The sequence below is a fragment of the Rhinolophus sinicus genome, chromosome 7 (genome assembly GCF_057876585.1).
Source record: "Rhinolophus sinicus isolate RSI-liver-muscle chromosome 7, RSI-T2T, whole genome shotgun sequence".
NCBI lineage: Eukaryota > Metazoa > Chordata > Mammalia > Chiroptera > Rhinolophidae > Rhinolophus > Rhinolophus sinicus.
Window position 1 is genome coordinate 55,037,739 of NC_142507.1, and position 16,069 is coordinate 55,053,807.

The following is a 16,069-nucleotide window of genomic DNA, read 5'->3' on the forward strand; positions in this document are numbered from 1 at the left end:
GGGACAAGACACAGCGTCCTCTGCCCTCACCCAGCCCAGCCAGCCCTGCCCGGGAGCTAGGGGGACTTGGTCTACTCACCAGAGCTAAGGGAGCTTGTGCAAGGGGACCGTGCTGACAGCAGAGGGACAGTGCCCTTCCGTGGCTAGCAGGCCCTCACAATGATCCCTCACACTGAATTCTTGATGCTACCCTCGGCCTTCTCTTTCTGACTTCCTCTGTGTTTGGGGAAGTGGGTAGGGAATTTCCAGGAGTGGGGGACACATGGGTCCCTGTCTTCCGGTCTGCTAAGCACATGCTGGCCTCTGAGGAAGAGTCGCTCTTCCCCCTTCACGGCAGATATTTCGGACCTGTTTTGGCCTGGACCCAGCAGGTAGGCCGCCATCTGGCAAAGGGGCAGGTTCAATGTCCCAAACCTGGGCCCACTTCTCTCAGGAAACCTCCCAACGTTGTCTGGGCCTCAGTTTCCTCGTCTGCAAAATGAGGAGATCGGGCCATGTGATCCCTGAGCGCCTTCCAGCACCTTCCAGCGTTGTACGGGTCTATGAAACCCAAGGTGGGAGATGCAGGCAACAAGACCCAGGGGTCCTGTACTCACCCAGCTCTGTGCCTGCCCCCCTCCACACCAACCCCCACCTGTCCTTGACAGCAGGTAGAGAGGAGGCGCTAGGACCGCTAGGGACAGCCACATTTTGAAAGGCTGGGTCTGTGGTCCCCAAAGGCCTGCCTTAGGCCTGGGTTTCTGAGTCTCCAGGGAAGGGACAAGGGGACCAGGTCTCTTCAACTCCTGCCATTCCTTTCCATGCATGTTCCCCCAGACCCCAGATGTGGACGAAGGAAGGACGGGGGGCCCTGGGGATTTACCTGCTCAGAGGATCCTGCTGCTTCCCGTCTGGCCCCCAACTATGCCTTTTGAAGGGGTCGTAGTGGAGGCTCTGGGCACGGAAAGCCCCCGTCCTCCGGAGCGGCACAGCGTGGAAGCCATGGCCCTCCTTTGTCTCCTCCTCCTCCTCGTCCTCCTCCAGCTGCTCTCTAGATTCGACCACAGACAGGCAGCGGCGAGTGTGGCTGTGGGGCAGTGGGTCTCCCCCTGCGAGGAACACCTCTGGGACGTCTCTGCTCATGGGAGGCTCACGCAGGCCAGTCTGAGTGAAGAAGACAGAGCCGTGAGCAGAGTTCTAGAACACTGGACCCTCGGAACCAGACAGGTGTCACAGGCAGCTGGCCGAGGGCATCCGGCCCCCCGCCCTTTCCCGAGGGAGGCCCAGAGCAGGCCAATGGCTGGCTCAGGGTCACAGCGGATCACCCAGCACGTGGGTGTTCCCACTCCCAGCCTAGTGTTCTTTCCAGTTTGGAATGATGTCCTCATTCACTCGTTACTATTCCATTTCCCGGGCACCTTCGTGGCAGAAAACCAAGGCGAACGAAGAGAAACAGACCTTGTTCCTGTCCTGAAGGAAGCCACAAGCTAGTGAGGGACACGTGCTTAGACGCAGACAGAAGCACCAACCACACGACTGACTGGCCTGGGCACACCAACGCCACAAGAGACGTTTCAACGAAAGGCCTCGTGCCATTGAAGGAACGAGCACGCTTAACCAGCTGGAGGACTCAGAAGGGGGACGAAGGTCCAAGGCAGCCCTCGCAATGGGCCTGCAGGGGTGGAGTGCTTAGGATTTGGCCAAGTGGGAGAGGGAGGAGTCTGGGCAGAGAAACTCTGAGAAGTCCTGAGTTCTTCCTGGACGGGTCACACGGGGGGAAGGGCGCCATTCTGACCTCTCCCCATGGAGTGGAGGGCAGGCCTCCGGCAGCAGGTTCCAGGGCCTTCTCACTGCCCAACACCCCTGGCTGCCACCAGGGCGTGCCTCAGTGTGTCTCAGAGTTAAGAACCCTCAGGCGCTCGTAAAGATGGAATGCTGAGCCGCACTCCTGAAAGAAGTACCAGATACCAGAGTCCCAAGATGGTGGCGGGGCGGGGAGAGCCCCCACATGGAAGGCAGACCTCTCAACACCTCACTGCCCTGTCTCTGCCTCTGGATCTTCTGCCAGAAGGAGTCTCCCAGGCTCCCCTTCTCTGGGGACACCCCAGCCACCGAGATGGTGGGGGCAGCCAGACGGGCCAGGAGCAGGGAGCTACAATCCTGCCTCCTCCAAGGCTTTCTGTGAGGGTGTCAAGCCTACCCCCTGTTGTTACCCCACCCCACCAGGAGCGTCCAGTCTACTTTTCCCTGTGTCACTGGCCTGTGTGCGGCCTGTGTTCCCAGGACTGAGAGGGCGCTTGTGCCTGCTCACCATAGGGAAGGAGGAGGCCAGGGCTCAGGCCTCCACAGGTGGCATCTGCGGCCCTGCCAGCTGGGTCTGACGACAGAAAACGAGGCCCAGGCCTTGCGCCCGCCCCTGATCGTCACATCTGGAAGCAACACAGAGGGGGCCCCCCCGCAGCAGCCACCGGGAGGTCTGTCTCTCCTTGTCTGCAGACTCCGGCCTCCTGCCACCGGATGTGCTGCTGTAAACATGACAGGCACATCTGCAGGAGCAGAAAGGACAGAGCCCGAGCGCCAGGCCAGGGCCCCTGCCAACAGCGGTCTGCAAAGCTGAGATTGGGGGGTGAGGGGGGTTCAAAGCAGGGGTGGATGGAAGCGTCAGAGCTGGAGGTGCACACCGGGCAGAGAGGAAGGGGGACTGGGGACAGGACAGCACCTGAGGGCACCGAGGGGGCACTGAGGACCTGGGCCTGGCATTCAGTGACCTCGCAAGAGGAAAACTGCCTGAGCTCCACGCCTCTGTCTGCTGAGCCACTGCTGCCGCAGGGCTGGATGCCGCAAGAGGAACGAAACACAGTGAACGGAATGAAGCCTTTTCTCCCTTCCTGGAGACACCACCTGCGGCACGTGGCACCCTTCCTACCCCCGGGCCCACTGCACACTCAGAGCCGATCCTGATCTCATCCTTCTGCAGCCGCCTCAGAACACTGGGATCTGACTTCTTCTCGAAGCTCTACCCTTTCCCAGGAGCTCTGGCATGTCGGGCATGGTCTCTGCCCTCTGGGAAAATGGATTTCATCTTCGCATCTGCATTCCACTTCTCAGAAAGTTTTTCCTTTTTCCTGACCGCCACCCCTCCATGCCGTGATGTACTCATTTTGATTCTGTCCCTCAAAGAGATGGGGTGTAGCAAGCCTTCCTCAACCCCCTCCCAGAGACACTCGAGCTGGCGCCCCCACGCTCTGGGCCCTTCCTTCCTTCTTCTTCTATTAGCTCTCTCCCAGCCTCCTCCCACCGCTCCCCAAGCCTGAGCTCAGGAAATGGTGCAAGGGAGCCGCCAGGGCTGGGTCTCACACAATGGCTTTATTTAGTTCCAATGAGATCACATCATGTCACATCCCTGCTTCCGCTGAGCAGAGATAGATGATGTACTAGGTCTGGGACCAGCAGCCTGAGGTGGGGATGGAGAGGAAAGCATGAAAAAAAGCTTCTGAGAAGGCCTTTTACTCCTTCCCCTGCCCCTGGATTGCATGGTTTTCCCACCAACACAGACCATCAGGGTCGCCGGCCCCCCGCTCTGAGTGTGTAACCTCCTAGCATTGCACTAACCATCAGTGATTGGCTGGTCTACCAGGTGCTGGGATGGGAGTACACAATATTTTAATAGAGAGAGACATCTCTTATCCAAAACTGTGAGACCCTAACTTCTTTACGGTGTCATCGTGGCTTTGAAGCCTGTCAGACTGGCTAGCTCTGCCACCTTCACAGGCCACATGACCTTGGGAACTTAATGGTGGTGAGCTTCAGAATCATCTGCAAAATGGGAATGATAACACCTCGTAAGGATGTTGACAGACTAGGTGACAACGTATGCAGTGTGACTAACGTGTTTGGACCGTATTAGATGCTGAAACATACTACTATGACTGTTGCTCTTGAGAGGCAGAGAGAAGGCAGGGCGTGGAGAAATGGAGAGCTGGAGAGAGGAGGGGGGCCCAAGACAGACGCAGAAGAGGTGGTTACCCCACCATCCTCTCTGAAGAGAGAGAATAAATAACCCACGGAATGACATGTCACACCTGTGACAGGGACTGACTGTCATAAGTAACTTCTGATAGAACACAGTACACACAACCAGAGCAAGAAGACATAGCTTTGCTGTCCTTTGGGTCCCTGATGAAGTTGTCCCCTTCAAAGAGAAGGGAGAAACAGAGTGGCCTCTAGTAAAGCAGGGGCTTGCAAACTATAACATATAGCCTGTGGGCCAAATCTGTCCTGTCATCTTTTTTTAAAGCATTGGGGGGGCGGATATCGAAAGAGGAGTACTACTTTGTGACACATAAAAATTGTATGAAATTCAAATTCCAGTGCTCATAAATCAAGTCCTTTTTTGGGGGGGGAACACAGCCGCACTCTTTCCTTTACATGGGGTCTTTGGCTGTCTTTGCAGTACGGCAGGAAAGCTGGCAGTTGCGACAGAGACCGTGCATGTGGCCCACAAAGCCTGGAATACTTATCAACTGGGTCTCTACAGAAATTTGCAGACTCCTAATGTCCAGCAGCCGGGTCTCAACATCTCAGGAAGGAGGAAAAAGAGGTATCAAGGCTCACTGTACACCAACCAGGCACTCACCATCAAGCTGGGGGGACTGGGGGCTGTGAAGACCCCAGCAAACCCATTTCCCCAGTAGCCTCCGGCACCTCCAGGGGGGAGAGTTAACCCACAAGTGCCCACTTCGTCTGTGGGCTCCTCATAACCTAGCATTACCCCTGTTCTCCATCTGAAGAAACAGGCTGTACAGAGAGGTACAGTAACTTGCTCAAGGTCATAGGCCTGTCGGAGGCGGAGCTGAGCTTCCGAAGCAAACCCATCCCAGTACTGAGCCTGAGTTCTTTTCTGAAAGCCCAAGACTAGCTCCCAAGGAGAACAAGTGGCTTTGAGAGACATCTGGCCATATTGGTATTCACCCCCCACGCCACCCCAGCCAAAGAAAGGAAGAAACTTCCAAAAGGAATTTCACTTCTTTGGGGGAAGTTAACTGTCCTTTTTATGCCTCCTATTAGCTTGTAAACAAACCTGAACGAGGCCATAGGGGCAGGTAGGGCTCTGCTTGTTTGCTGCCCACAAACATGGCGGAGGTGGGGGGTGGGGGGTGGGGTCCTAAATTTCCTGAAGGGGGCAATAATGGGGAGGCCACAAAGACCCACGTAATAAAGAATGGGAGGGAGAGGCCCGAAGTGGTCTGCTGGCCTCTCCTGCGGGTCTCCAAGTCCTCAGGGGGAGATGGGGTCATAGGAAACCCTTTGATGGTTCAAAATTTAACCCTCCTGCTGCTTCTCCTGTAGAAGGTAAACCATTAACGCAAGAGTGTCCCGCAAGGAGGGCAGACTTCTTGGAGAGAAGCAGGGCTTCTCTCAGCCGCAGAGAAAGACCCCGGCAACCACAGTTCCTTCCCAGCCGTACCCTGGACACCCCCTTGGATGGCAGCTCCTACACCCGAGTCCCCGGTTTGGTCACATCGCCACTCTATCTCAGTGTGAGACACAGCAAACTGCCGTGTACTGAACAGTGGTGTCCCGGAACTCCCTCCCCTTCTCTGGTTTTCCTGTCAAATGCCAACAATCAAAGGAAAGGCGAAAGGTGTATAGAGAGGGTTCGTTCATTCAGGGCCAGGAACAGACAAGAGGACCCCCAAAGGGTCTGTGCACAAACACAATGGTGGGACCTGTGTACCAGCTCTGAGTGGGACGGGAAGCATGGCCACCAGCCACCTGCCCGCGTCAGCTTCCAGCTGCCTCCTGAGAGGCTCCCACCTGCTTCCAGGGCCCACAGGGCAGAGTTATGGATTTCGTTGTTTGGGCTGAATTCCAAAGTTCAAAGCCAGAGTCAGCCATCCCCAGCGCCCTGGGCTCACCACCACTCCTCCCACGAGGTCAGCAGTCGGGCATCTCAAACACCCACCCTAAGTCACCCCAACCTGCCAGGCTCACAAATCAGCCAGGAATTGGGCAGCTTTGGGCTTCCACACGTGACCCCCTTTCCTTCTGCTACTGCTGCTTAAAATTGGTTTGCAAACCAAACACAGCCTTGCGAAGCCACCTTCTTCCTTTCTGCTGGGACTGGATGTTTGCGGGGACCCTGGGTTCCCCGGGGCGGGCAGGCCAGACAACCACCTGTGTCCTACCTCCTGCCAGTTTCTTGGCATGCGTTCTGGGTACTGTGCCAGCAGGGTGGGGCGGGAGAGGGTCTGAGGTTCAGAGGGACACACCTGAGAAGACTTTGGCCACTGTGTCCTGGGGAATTAACCCATCAGATCCCAGGGGACAGCCAAAGGTAGGGGGCAGAGTGGGGGCCCCACTCTGGTGGACGGGGTCACCAGCTCTCAGCTATGAGAATCGGGAAGTACCCAGCTCTCAGCTATGAGATGGTGGCCTTTAAATCTCACAACTAACCCACACTGATAAAGGAACAACATCCGGCACTAGAGGAAGGGGACCCTGAATAAATTAGAAGGGCAAGATTTTGAAACCCCAGAGCTGTACTTCCCATCCGTCCCTCCCGAGTAAGAAAAAACGCCAGAAGACAGCATGGTGTCCGAGGACTCTGAAGCTCATTCCTGCAGTTTACCCCGACCGACGAGCCTTACTTAGCTCTTTAACTTCTCCCAACCTCCTCTTTAATGCAGGGACTGTGGTCTGTCAACCCCACAGGACCGTAAAGATTAAGAACATATAGAAAGGGCTTAGCATTACTTGTCGCACAAGTAGTAAATGTTAACTGTTGGCCATCCTGTGATTCGCTATTTGCACACTTACGCACACACACACACACACACACACACAATGCTCCCTGAATTAAAAATGGGAGCTGAATGCAGGAGGCTGGTGAAGAAGCTACAAACTGTTCTGCCCTTTTCTGGGGTGCAGGGGGTACCTGAAGGTCTCTGCTTCTGGGGGTGGGGAGAATGCCCATTCCCAGGGTGAGGACCCAGGAAAAGGGAAGAGAGAAACTCACCAGACCTGGGAGGGATCCCAAAGCTGGGGCACCTGCTCCTGCCCTCCGCTGGTGCGTCTAGGTGGGAAGAAGTCCTGCTCCAGGTAGCCCCTCTGAGAACCCAGCCCAGCACCTTAAAGGGGGTGCCTCTCATTTGGCCCGTTGAAGGGAAAGGCTCATGTTCCAGAAGTTTGCACAGGAGATGGGGGGACTCATTCCCGTCCAGACCAGCTGCCTCTTCAACTCCTCAGGCCCTCCCCTTCCCCCGCCCCACTTCAAACACCCTGGACGGTGTGTGCACAGGCTTTTAACCCCGTGGGTGCCAGTGCTGGTCCTGAGGGCTCCTGTCCTCAGCATTCCCTGGACAAAGGGCAGCCACCAGATTTCAGGCTCACGTGGAGACGGGTAGGGCAAGCCAAGCTGGGGGTCACCCTAGGGGAGTACGTGGGAACCTGGCGTCCAGGGAGCCTCCTCCCTCCCTCCGACAGGACCAGTGGAGCTGAGGGGGAAAGAGGACATTGCAGGGAATGGCCCCCAGCTGGAAACCTACTTAACAGAAAGGTCCCACTGGGGTCAGGGAGGCCCTGTGCCCTCTCCCATATGTGGCGTTGAAACCGCTTGTCGGGCCCTTTAAGGGGCAGGTTACAGCAGGGAGGGGACTGTATTTTCTATGATGAAGGACACACAGGAAAGGGCCCTCACCAGGGCGGCCACCTCTCAGGAGGGCTCTGCTTCTGCCAACAGGAACAAGTGACCAACAGCTCAGGGCGCGCGTACGGCTGGCTCCCTCCAGCTTGTTGTGCAAACTGGGCGCAGGATATCAGACCAGCTCCCCCACCCCTGCCCCGATAACGCTTGGGGGGCTGACTCACCCTCGCTGCTTCCCTGGGGCAGAGGACAGCGTGGGCAGACATTGGACTTCCTGAGGTACTGAGGAGCCTCTCCTGCCGGCCCCGTTGGGGTTGCCAGCCCACTCGTTACGGGGCCTTGGAGAAGTGACCCATTAGCCTCGTCCCATCTGTAAAATGGGGGTGCCACGTGAGACATGTGCAAACAGCGACACATACATGCTGCTCCCACACCAGTCAGTCTAGCTGCCGCCTGTGTGTCACCCTCACTCTGTGCCTATCCTGCTCCGTCAAAGCAGAGGCTTACAGTAGGTTATCCGTGGTCTGTGTGCGCTTGCTCGAAAACTCTTACTCTGGGTCACAGGAAGAGGGCAGTTGCTGCCAGTTGTGGGAACTGTGCCCTTCCCTACTTGGCGGGGCCCCAAACCACGTGATGGGTGACAGGGGTTGCTTCTCACGTCACAAGAACACAGGGTAAACAGCTGCCTCATTTTACTGGTGTGAGGTCCTCAGAAACCCTCTAATTAGACCATCTCACAATTGGTCAGAAGGACACAGGGAAGGGGGGTGATTTACCTGAGGCCCGACCCAGTGACTGGTGGATGGGGGGACACCCAGCACTGTGGCCTCTGTCTGTGGTCCATGCTGCTCCCACCACCCTGAGCCATTCTCGAGGGACCAAGGCTCGAGGACTTCCCAAACGGCTGCATTACTGCCAGTTTCGTGGACATTCTTACACCGTCTCCCATCGACTTTCTTTACGCAGTCGTGAGGCCTGGCATGTGAAGGGGGTGGAATCCGGGCGCCTGGCTCCTCCTGGTACCAGGGCTGGGTGTGTGGGTGAGCAGGGGCCAGCTGAAAGTTTGGACAACGTGGGAGGGACAGACAGCTGGTTTCCAGGGTGGGACCTGGAACACGATGGCAGCTGGGCGACTCCCTGTATTGCCTTTTAGGGAGGAGCCCCTCAGTTTGGTACCCAACCTCCAGGAAGGATGTGGGGCCAGGGCTTACTGGTCTCTGCCAGCAGGCAGTTGGGAGGTCAGGGTTCCAACCTCCCTAGGGCGGTTCCCTTGGGTGGAGGAGGCCGCCTGCCACTCCTCCCCCATCAGATTGCCTCCGGAAGTTAAGAGGGCTCAGTCTTAGAGCGAACCATTCCAGCGAAGTCTGTCTGTAGATGTCAGAGGCTCTTACAGTCGCCAAGCCCATTACTTACGGGGCTCAAATTCCATCCTGACTCTGAGGAAGTCTCTCCACAGATGAAGGATCTGGTTTTGGCCCCTTTTCAAGGTGCCTGTGACACGAAGTGCCGCACAATGTCATCCACCAGGTCTGGGGCCCTCCCACCCCATCCCCCCAGCATTCTTCATCCTAACCACTGGCCAGGACACAGTACTGAGTTCCACAAGGAAAGGTAAAGACCGCCGGCTTTCGGGAAGGGCACACCTCCGAGTTCAGACTGAGGAAGCCACCTTGTCACCTTCCAGTGGTGAAGCTTATCCTGTCCTCTAAGGCCGCCGGCCTCCTCCTACAGGTTAACTCCTCATGCTGTTTCAAGGGGAGACCACACAGATGGGACAGTGTGGTCCCTGCTCCAAAGACTAACATTTCGCCTTCATCGTCCTGGAGAGCGAGACGACACACATCAAACCAGCCCGTTTCCTTCCCTATGCGGGGCTCAACCCCACACTGACCCACTTTCTCCCCGATTCTAGCACATCCCAGGTCTCCACCAGGAGCACACGGAGCCGGCAAACGCACTCTCGCCCTCACCTGGGCCATCCTGGGGTGTCCAAGCCGCAGCCCCTGAAGGAGGGAGGTGAGCTGGTGGAGGGCTACTCCCCCCGGAGCTTCCCGTTGTCTCCATGTCCTTTTCATCCTTCCTGGGGCCGAGACTCCACTGCTGGGCGAAGGAAAGGTTAAACCAGTTGGGCAGCACCCCCATGCCCAACGGACTCTGAAACTGGGAAGCTTGGTGGCGGGAACAAAGCGGGTGTTTGTTGGGCTTTTCCCCTGCCTGGGAGGCTGATCTCAACCACGGCATTCCTGGGCTGGACAGACTCGGCTCAGAGCAGCCTCCCCACCGCTGCCAGCCGCTGCAAAAGCCACTGCCTCTCCACACGCCGTGCTTAGGGGACAGGTGGGGACATCCAGGCACTCCAGCCCAGCCTGAGCTCAGTGCAGAGGCATTAAAAATAAAGTCAAGCTCAAGAAGAGCTGGTTCTTAAACAGAGGAAGGGCTAGAGTCAGGTGTAAGATAGCGTGTCATAAACACTCGGCAAATAAATCAGACCAGACTGTCCGCCTGGGACCAGAACAGCTGCTTATCTGCAGACCATCTTTCCCCATGTGTCTCCTCCAGCTGTGGAGAGGAGCTAACCGGCAAGGAAGGTTTAGGGGAACATGTGATTGGTGAGGACAGAGCTGGAAATTAGGGATGGAAACACAGGTGCTCGGTGGGGGCAGGTCTGGGTGGGAACAGGACCCAGCAGCCCACAGCCACGAGGCAGGGACTCAGCACTCGGGCCTCAGCTCCAAGCGGTGCCCCACAGCCGATGAGGAAATGGACAAGTCAGAGTGGCATTTGTTTTTATTAGAAAACCCCATTTGGTAAGCACGTCCCTCACCCAGAACAGAGACTGGGTCCCCTCCAAGAGTCCCACAGCTTTCGTTTTACCTCCCCCCTCTCCTGAGGGGAGGGCAGGCGATGGGGCTGATGTCAGGCAGTCCCCAGCACCCCCTCCTGCGCCCCTGGGAGCGTCACACTGCCGGCAGCACCCCCCACAGCACCTCAGGGGCGCGCCTGAAGGCCCTGCTGGCTCAAGGCTGTTGCCGACGGCAGTCCTGCTTGTATGGCTTCAGGAGGGGACCGAGCGGCTCTGGACTCCTGGGCCTGGCCCTTCACTCTGGTTGACAGCAGGGTGGGATCCAGGAGGCGGCCAGGCTGAGGGAGAGAGCTGCGTCTGAGGTACCCTCTGGAGTCTAGAAAGCACCTGGATTTCTCGGGAAGGGAGGGCTGTGGGCGTTGCACTCAGTTCTTCTTGGCTTTGGGGGTGTCGTATTTCCGCTTGCTGGAGTACCACAGCAGCAGGGGGACTCCGATGGAGGGCAGGGTCATGACCCCGAAGGCTGCCCAGTCCAGCTGCGGAAGACGAAAGGCCTGTTTAGGGTCGGGGGCGCGGCGCAGGGGGGCCAGGAGGCAGGGGCCAGACCAGAAAGGGAGCAGCCTGGCCCCAGATTCACACAGAACCTTGGCGGAAGGCTCCGCTCCGACCACTCGATAGAGAATGGCTCTCTGAAGACCAACCCACCTCTGAAGCCGCGACGCCAAGGCCTCACTTGACCCAACCGGGACCAGAAGAGCAGCTTTTCCCTCCCAGGCGAGCTCTGAGGAGGGAGATGGCCAGGAGCTGCCCAGACAGTCAAGCCTGTGCTCTAACCCCACTTCCGCCTCTGCCCCACCCCCATTCCTCCGCCTCACCGTCATGCTCTGGCCACATTAGACTACCTGCCATTCCTGGACTGCGCCGGGCTTTTTGTCGCTCGGAGCTGCTGCTCTGACTGGTTAAATATCACCTCCTCTAGAAAGGCCCCACACTGAGACCAGGCCAGATGTCCTGCCCCAGGACACCTCCCACGCCTTGTATATGATCTGTCACGCTCTTCCCGCTGACTTGTTCTGAGCCCCAAAGGTATTTAATGGAAGGGACTGTGTCTCGGTCACCACTTCCCAAAGCAAAGCACGGCACTGAGCACACAATTCGGACCTTCATAATATTCACTCAATGACTGAAGAAATGAACTTCCTCGTTCAGTGTGTTAGGCCAATCCTCAAAAAAGTCTTTCCTAGACCATGGCCAAGTTCCCTCCTCACCTTCCCAATGCTCTATGACTCTGAATCTAAGCAGATAGTCTTTTAAATCTCAAAATAGACCCAGGAATCCAAGGTGGGGCTCTACCCGAGGCTGAGAGAGAAATAGGGCAGTGTTTTGGTTCTGACAATTGTGATCTCATCACCAAAGCTCTCTAATCACGGTTAAATCAGGGTATCTGATGGCTGTATCAGACACCAAAAAACAGATATGGCAAGAACCAACCAAGGACACAAATCTTCTAAGGAGGCTAAGAAGTCCCAGAAGCAGAAGGGTGTTCTAATCCCAGGGGGATGATAAGAGAACACTGTTCGGCTTACAAAGTGGGGCGAGAATCTTCGGTCAAACTCTCGCTGAGCCAGGATTCCTCCCTGCCCCGGGGCGCTGGTGAAGCCGATCTAGAAAGAAGAAAAAAAGGGCATCAGGGCAAGTCCCACATTTTCTCATCTGAGAAGGGGCAGTCCCAGCCAGCCTACTTCAAACATTTAATTCTTAGAGCTTCAAAAGGAGGAAAAGCTTCTGAACGAGACGGAGCGGATGTTTCCTAGTGTGCTGTAAGGAGGAGAAAGTTTGGAGCCAGGAGACCTGATAAACACATCACGAGCATTTACTAAACAAGGCAGGCCAGGTATGCAGCCGGATTCCAAACCAAATCCTTCCCTGCCAGCCTCAGACTCTGGAAAGACTTGTTCACCACCTCTGCAGGGCCAAGTGTGGAATGGAATGGCTTGCATTTGGCAGTCATTGCATATCCCTCAAGTGGAAATACTCTTCTCGGATGAAATGAGAAGGATTCTGAAACGTAGAAAGCCCGATCGAAACGCACGTTACTAGTGCACGGCTGAGTCTGGCCCACATTCCTTTGTCGTGGAGAAGCCAAGACTCGGAGGCCACAGCAAACAACTTTGCTCTAAAGTGGCAGCTGAGCCTTTGATTTCGTGTCTTTTAACCCATCAAATACCAGGTAGAAACAAAGAGTCCTAAAGTTGGTTCTGAAAGCAGAAATGATTCAAGTGTGAAAATGTCACTAGGCTGACAAAAATACAGTTCCACAAGGCTTATAAAAAAAAAACATTCAGAAAGTGCACTGAATGTGAGTGAATCTTCCATTTCTCTTAGTGGTTTAGTGGTTGACTGCTAAGTCCCTTCCCTGCTGGCACTCCCCAAGGAGCCTACAGCCCACTTGTATGGGGTCAGAGGGCTTTATAAACTCATGACCTAAGCTTTTTGAGGGCTGGCACAGTGTCTCAAGCTTCTGGGTATTCCCTAGAGTCTAGCACATTGCAGGGGCTCAAGAAACGTCTGTTGACTTTACATCAATCAAAAAACTGCTTATTAGTGTGTTTCTATTATATACGGGGAATGGAGAGAAATCTAAGACACGGTCCCTGGCCTCGAGGAGTTTATAATTAAATTGGGAGGTAGGGGTGGGAGAGAGCTACACACAAGAAAGAAAACTACTGAGGACAGGAAATAATTAACGGTTCAAGTGGCATAGACTCCAAGCTGTGGAAGTTCAGACGCCCTCCATGGATGGTGATTGAGAGAACGAGGAGAAAAGAGCGGTACGAACTGTAAAAGGAGCCAGAGGAGCCAGAAACACGGAGCTGCAGCTCACAGCTGGGTCTCGAGAAGGCCTCAGAAAGTACTTCAAACAGAGAACAAGGGGGAAAGAACAGCACTGGGGGTGGAGAGCAGGAAGGGGTTTGGCCTCGTTAGGACGGAGGGTCTTTTCAAGTGGCAGAGAACAGCTGGACATTGGAGGGTCCGCAATGACAGGCAGAAAAGCTCGGCCTTGATGCAATAAGCAAGAGCATTCTAAGCAAGGGAAAGATGCAGAAACAGAGAAGACGGGGAATAACGTGAAAGCAACACAGAAGACGAATTGGAAGGGCAAGAACAGCAGTACACTGGGCAGTAAAAGACACATTCGATGAAAAGCAAAGCAGAAGGAACGGAGAGGAAGGGGTTCCCGCAGTACTCCCCTCCCGTCCATTTCAACTGCTTCATTCTAGGGCCCAACCACACTTCCTTCCTAAGGACAATGGCCCCAGTTTCTGGTCCTTCTTATCTTCCGCAGAGTTTAGTGGCTGCTTTGATAATTTTCTGCAAGAGGTTTCAAAGGAGAGCAGACCTGAGCGCTGTCAACTCACCACAACGGGCCCGTCCTCCTGGGCCAGGTAAGTAATGGTTGCTGAGGTGAAGTTGAAATAGCCAGCCTTGAGGGGACGCAGGACCACAGTGTGAGACACGTTGCTAGCACTGGCCCGAGACTTAAGGAAGGGAAACAGATGGAGCTCAAGTTGCAACAACAGCCTTTCAACCTGTGGACCAGATGCACCATTCACAAAAAGAGCTGCTGACCCATGTGGTGGTATCACACTTGGGTTACTCTGCAAGAATTATAAACGGAGACTTTTTTTAAGCCTAAAGTGCGGGGTACAATATGACGTCTTTCTAGCCAAGTTTTAAGGCTCTACGATGTACTCAGTATCGATATTTTTGAAGTAAACTTTCAAAGCAATATTGTGTTATGGATGAAAAATTAATCATTTAAACTCACAGAAAATCTAAATACGGGCCGGCCCAGTGGCGCAGGCGGTTGGAGCACGGTGCTCCTAACACCAAAGGCTACTGGTTCGAGTCCCACATAGGGCAGTGATCTGCGCCCTCTGCAGCTGGGACTGTGAACAACAGCTCTCCCTGGACCTGGGCTGCCCTGAGCAGCTGGAGGTTGGCGTGAGCTGCTGCGGCCTGCTGTGTGCTGCCATGAATGGCCGGTGGGCAGCAGCCAGCGTGAGCGGCTGTGAGCTGCTGTGAGCGGCTGACCGACGACTGGTGACCGACTGCCTCAGCCGGGGGGAGCGTAAGGCTCATAATACCAGCATGGGCCAGGGAGCTGTGTCCTACACAACTAGACTGAGAAACAACGGCTTGAAACGGAGTGTGTGGGGGGGGAGGCAGGAGAAGGGGGGAGGGGAAAAATCTAAATATACTTCCATTCACAGGGGGGTGGGGGGAATCAAATATACTTCCATTCACAGGGGGGTGGGGGGAATCCTAATTCAAAACACTCAGGAAATAACTAACAGATCACAACGAGAGACTCACTGACCTAAGTAAAGAGATTTTAGAAGGTCACCCCTTAGCATCCAACTGCATTTCCTTTAAAAGCACCTTATATACCCTTGCCCAGCCAAACATCTTTCTAAGTGTCTACACCTTCCCAAGAGAGTATGCTTTGGGACCTTAGAACCTGAACTCCAGTAACCTCCTTCCTCAGGACTACCTAGATGGCGATCATACAACTGTCACCAGGCTCTCGTGCCCCGTCTTATCCACAGAGGTGACAGAAGAACAGCCACGCCCACCTGAACTATTTGAAGGGAGCCTGCGGCTTTGCTGGCCATGTCCCCTCCCCCGCTGCCAGCCTTCGTCACCCAGTGTGAAGAGGATACGGGGCAATCCGGTCCCATTTGACGTTGAGCATTCCAGACACGATGCCGAAGTCCTCTGGGGGGAAGGAGTCGTCGGATAATTCCACATCTAACGCGGCACTAGAAGACGGAGGCAACAGGAAAGATCAGAAAGCTGTGGACGTGAAATTGAAGCCACCAGCAATCAAGTCTGCCTGCACGCCCTAAAAATTCAGAAGTACAAAAGACAGATTGAGACACACAGTAGCTTGGGTTGGTTGCACTGAAGAATCCAGGTCAAGAGCTGGATTCTATGGCCCCAAGACACCAAAATACTCAGGTATGTAGGAAAGAATGGGCTCGAACTCATTCCTGCCCCAATTTCTGTGTGTGTGTGTGTGTGTGTGTGTGTGTGTGTGTGTGTAAGGAGAGAAGGACCCAAATGCATATGACAGAGAAAATTAAAGGGAACGAAATAAAGAAAAGGCAACCAAAATGCGTACAGGCTAATGAGACAAAGGAAGCAGACGCGCTGACCCAGGATGTGACAAAGGACCACACATTTTCTGCCTTCTCCTTTTCCTGTCCCTGTTTCAGCATGATTCTTGCAGCTCAGGTGAGAATGTCCTCCTCTTCCAAAATCAGGTCCAGCAGTATATTCATTCGCTCATGACATCTGTCAGTGGACGTCTCCCAAAGATAAATCCCTATTGGTCCCTGATCCCACCGGGGACATCTAAGAACCCTGAAAAGGGCCCCACCTGTAGCCCAGAGGCTCCTTACCTGGAGCCAACATTGTAGATGTTGTACTGCAAGGTCAGGTCTCTGCCCTCCACCGCGTATCTGTTCAGCAGTGACTTGGAGGCCAAAAGCCTGGCTCCTTCCTCTGCTTGAGTGACAGCAAATAGTGCCAAGGCCACAAATGCCAGCAGCCTCATCTGTGCAGAAAAAACGCCAAGT

General features: G+C 55.0%; 2 protein-coding genes across 10 annotated transcripts in view; both read right to left on the bottom strand.

The window, feature by feature from the left end:
• ARHGEF2 (Rho/Rac guanine nucleotide exchange factor 2) overlaps nucleotides 1–8,090 on the bottom strand; it is a 42,825-nt gene extending 34,735 nt beyond the window's left edge. For 2 of the 7 annotated variants that reach the window (XM_074318889.2, XM_088799657.1), the window contains exons 1-2: nucleotides 6,998–7,212; nucleotides 863–1,143 (exon numbers count right to left, since the gene is read on the bottom strand). In XM_074318889.2, the coding sequence (XP_074174990.2) occupies nucleotides 863–1,122 (260 nt within the window). In that variant the 5' untranslated portion in view covers nucleotides 1,123–1,143; nucleotides 6,998–7,212. Of the gene's footprint in view, nucleotides 1–862; nucleotides 1,144–6,997; nucleotides 7,221–7,848 lie in introns of those variants that run through there. The other 5 variants (XM_088799659.1, XM_074318887.2, XM_074318888.2 and 2 more) reach the window with 5 other exon arrangements.
• A 2,303-nt stretch (nucleotides 8,091–10,393) lies between these two features.
• LOC109434299 (translocon-associated protein subunit beta) overlaps nucleotides 10,394–16,069 on the bottom strand; it is a 29,307-nt gene continuing 23,631 nt past the window's right edge. For all 3 annotated transcript variants that reach the window (XM_088799661.1, XM_019711127.3, XM_019711128.3), the window contains 5 exons: nucleotides 15,893–16,047; nucleotides 15,152–15,250; nucleotides 13,847–13,955; nucleotides 12,014–12,091; nucleotides 10,394–10,963 (listed from right to left, as the gene is read on the bottom strand). In XM_088799661.1, the coding sequence (XP_088655787.1) occupies nucleotides 10,853–10,963; nucleotides 12,014–12,091; nucleotides 13,847–13,955; nucleotides 15,152–15,250; nucleotides 15,893–16,047 (552 nt within the window). In that variant the 3' untranslated portion in view covers nucleotides 10,394–10,852. The remainder of the gene's footprint in view (nucleotides 10,964–12,013; nucleotides 12,092–13,846; nucleotides 13,956–15,151; nucleotides 15,251–15,892; nucleotides 16,048–16,069) is intronic.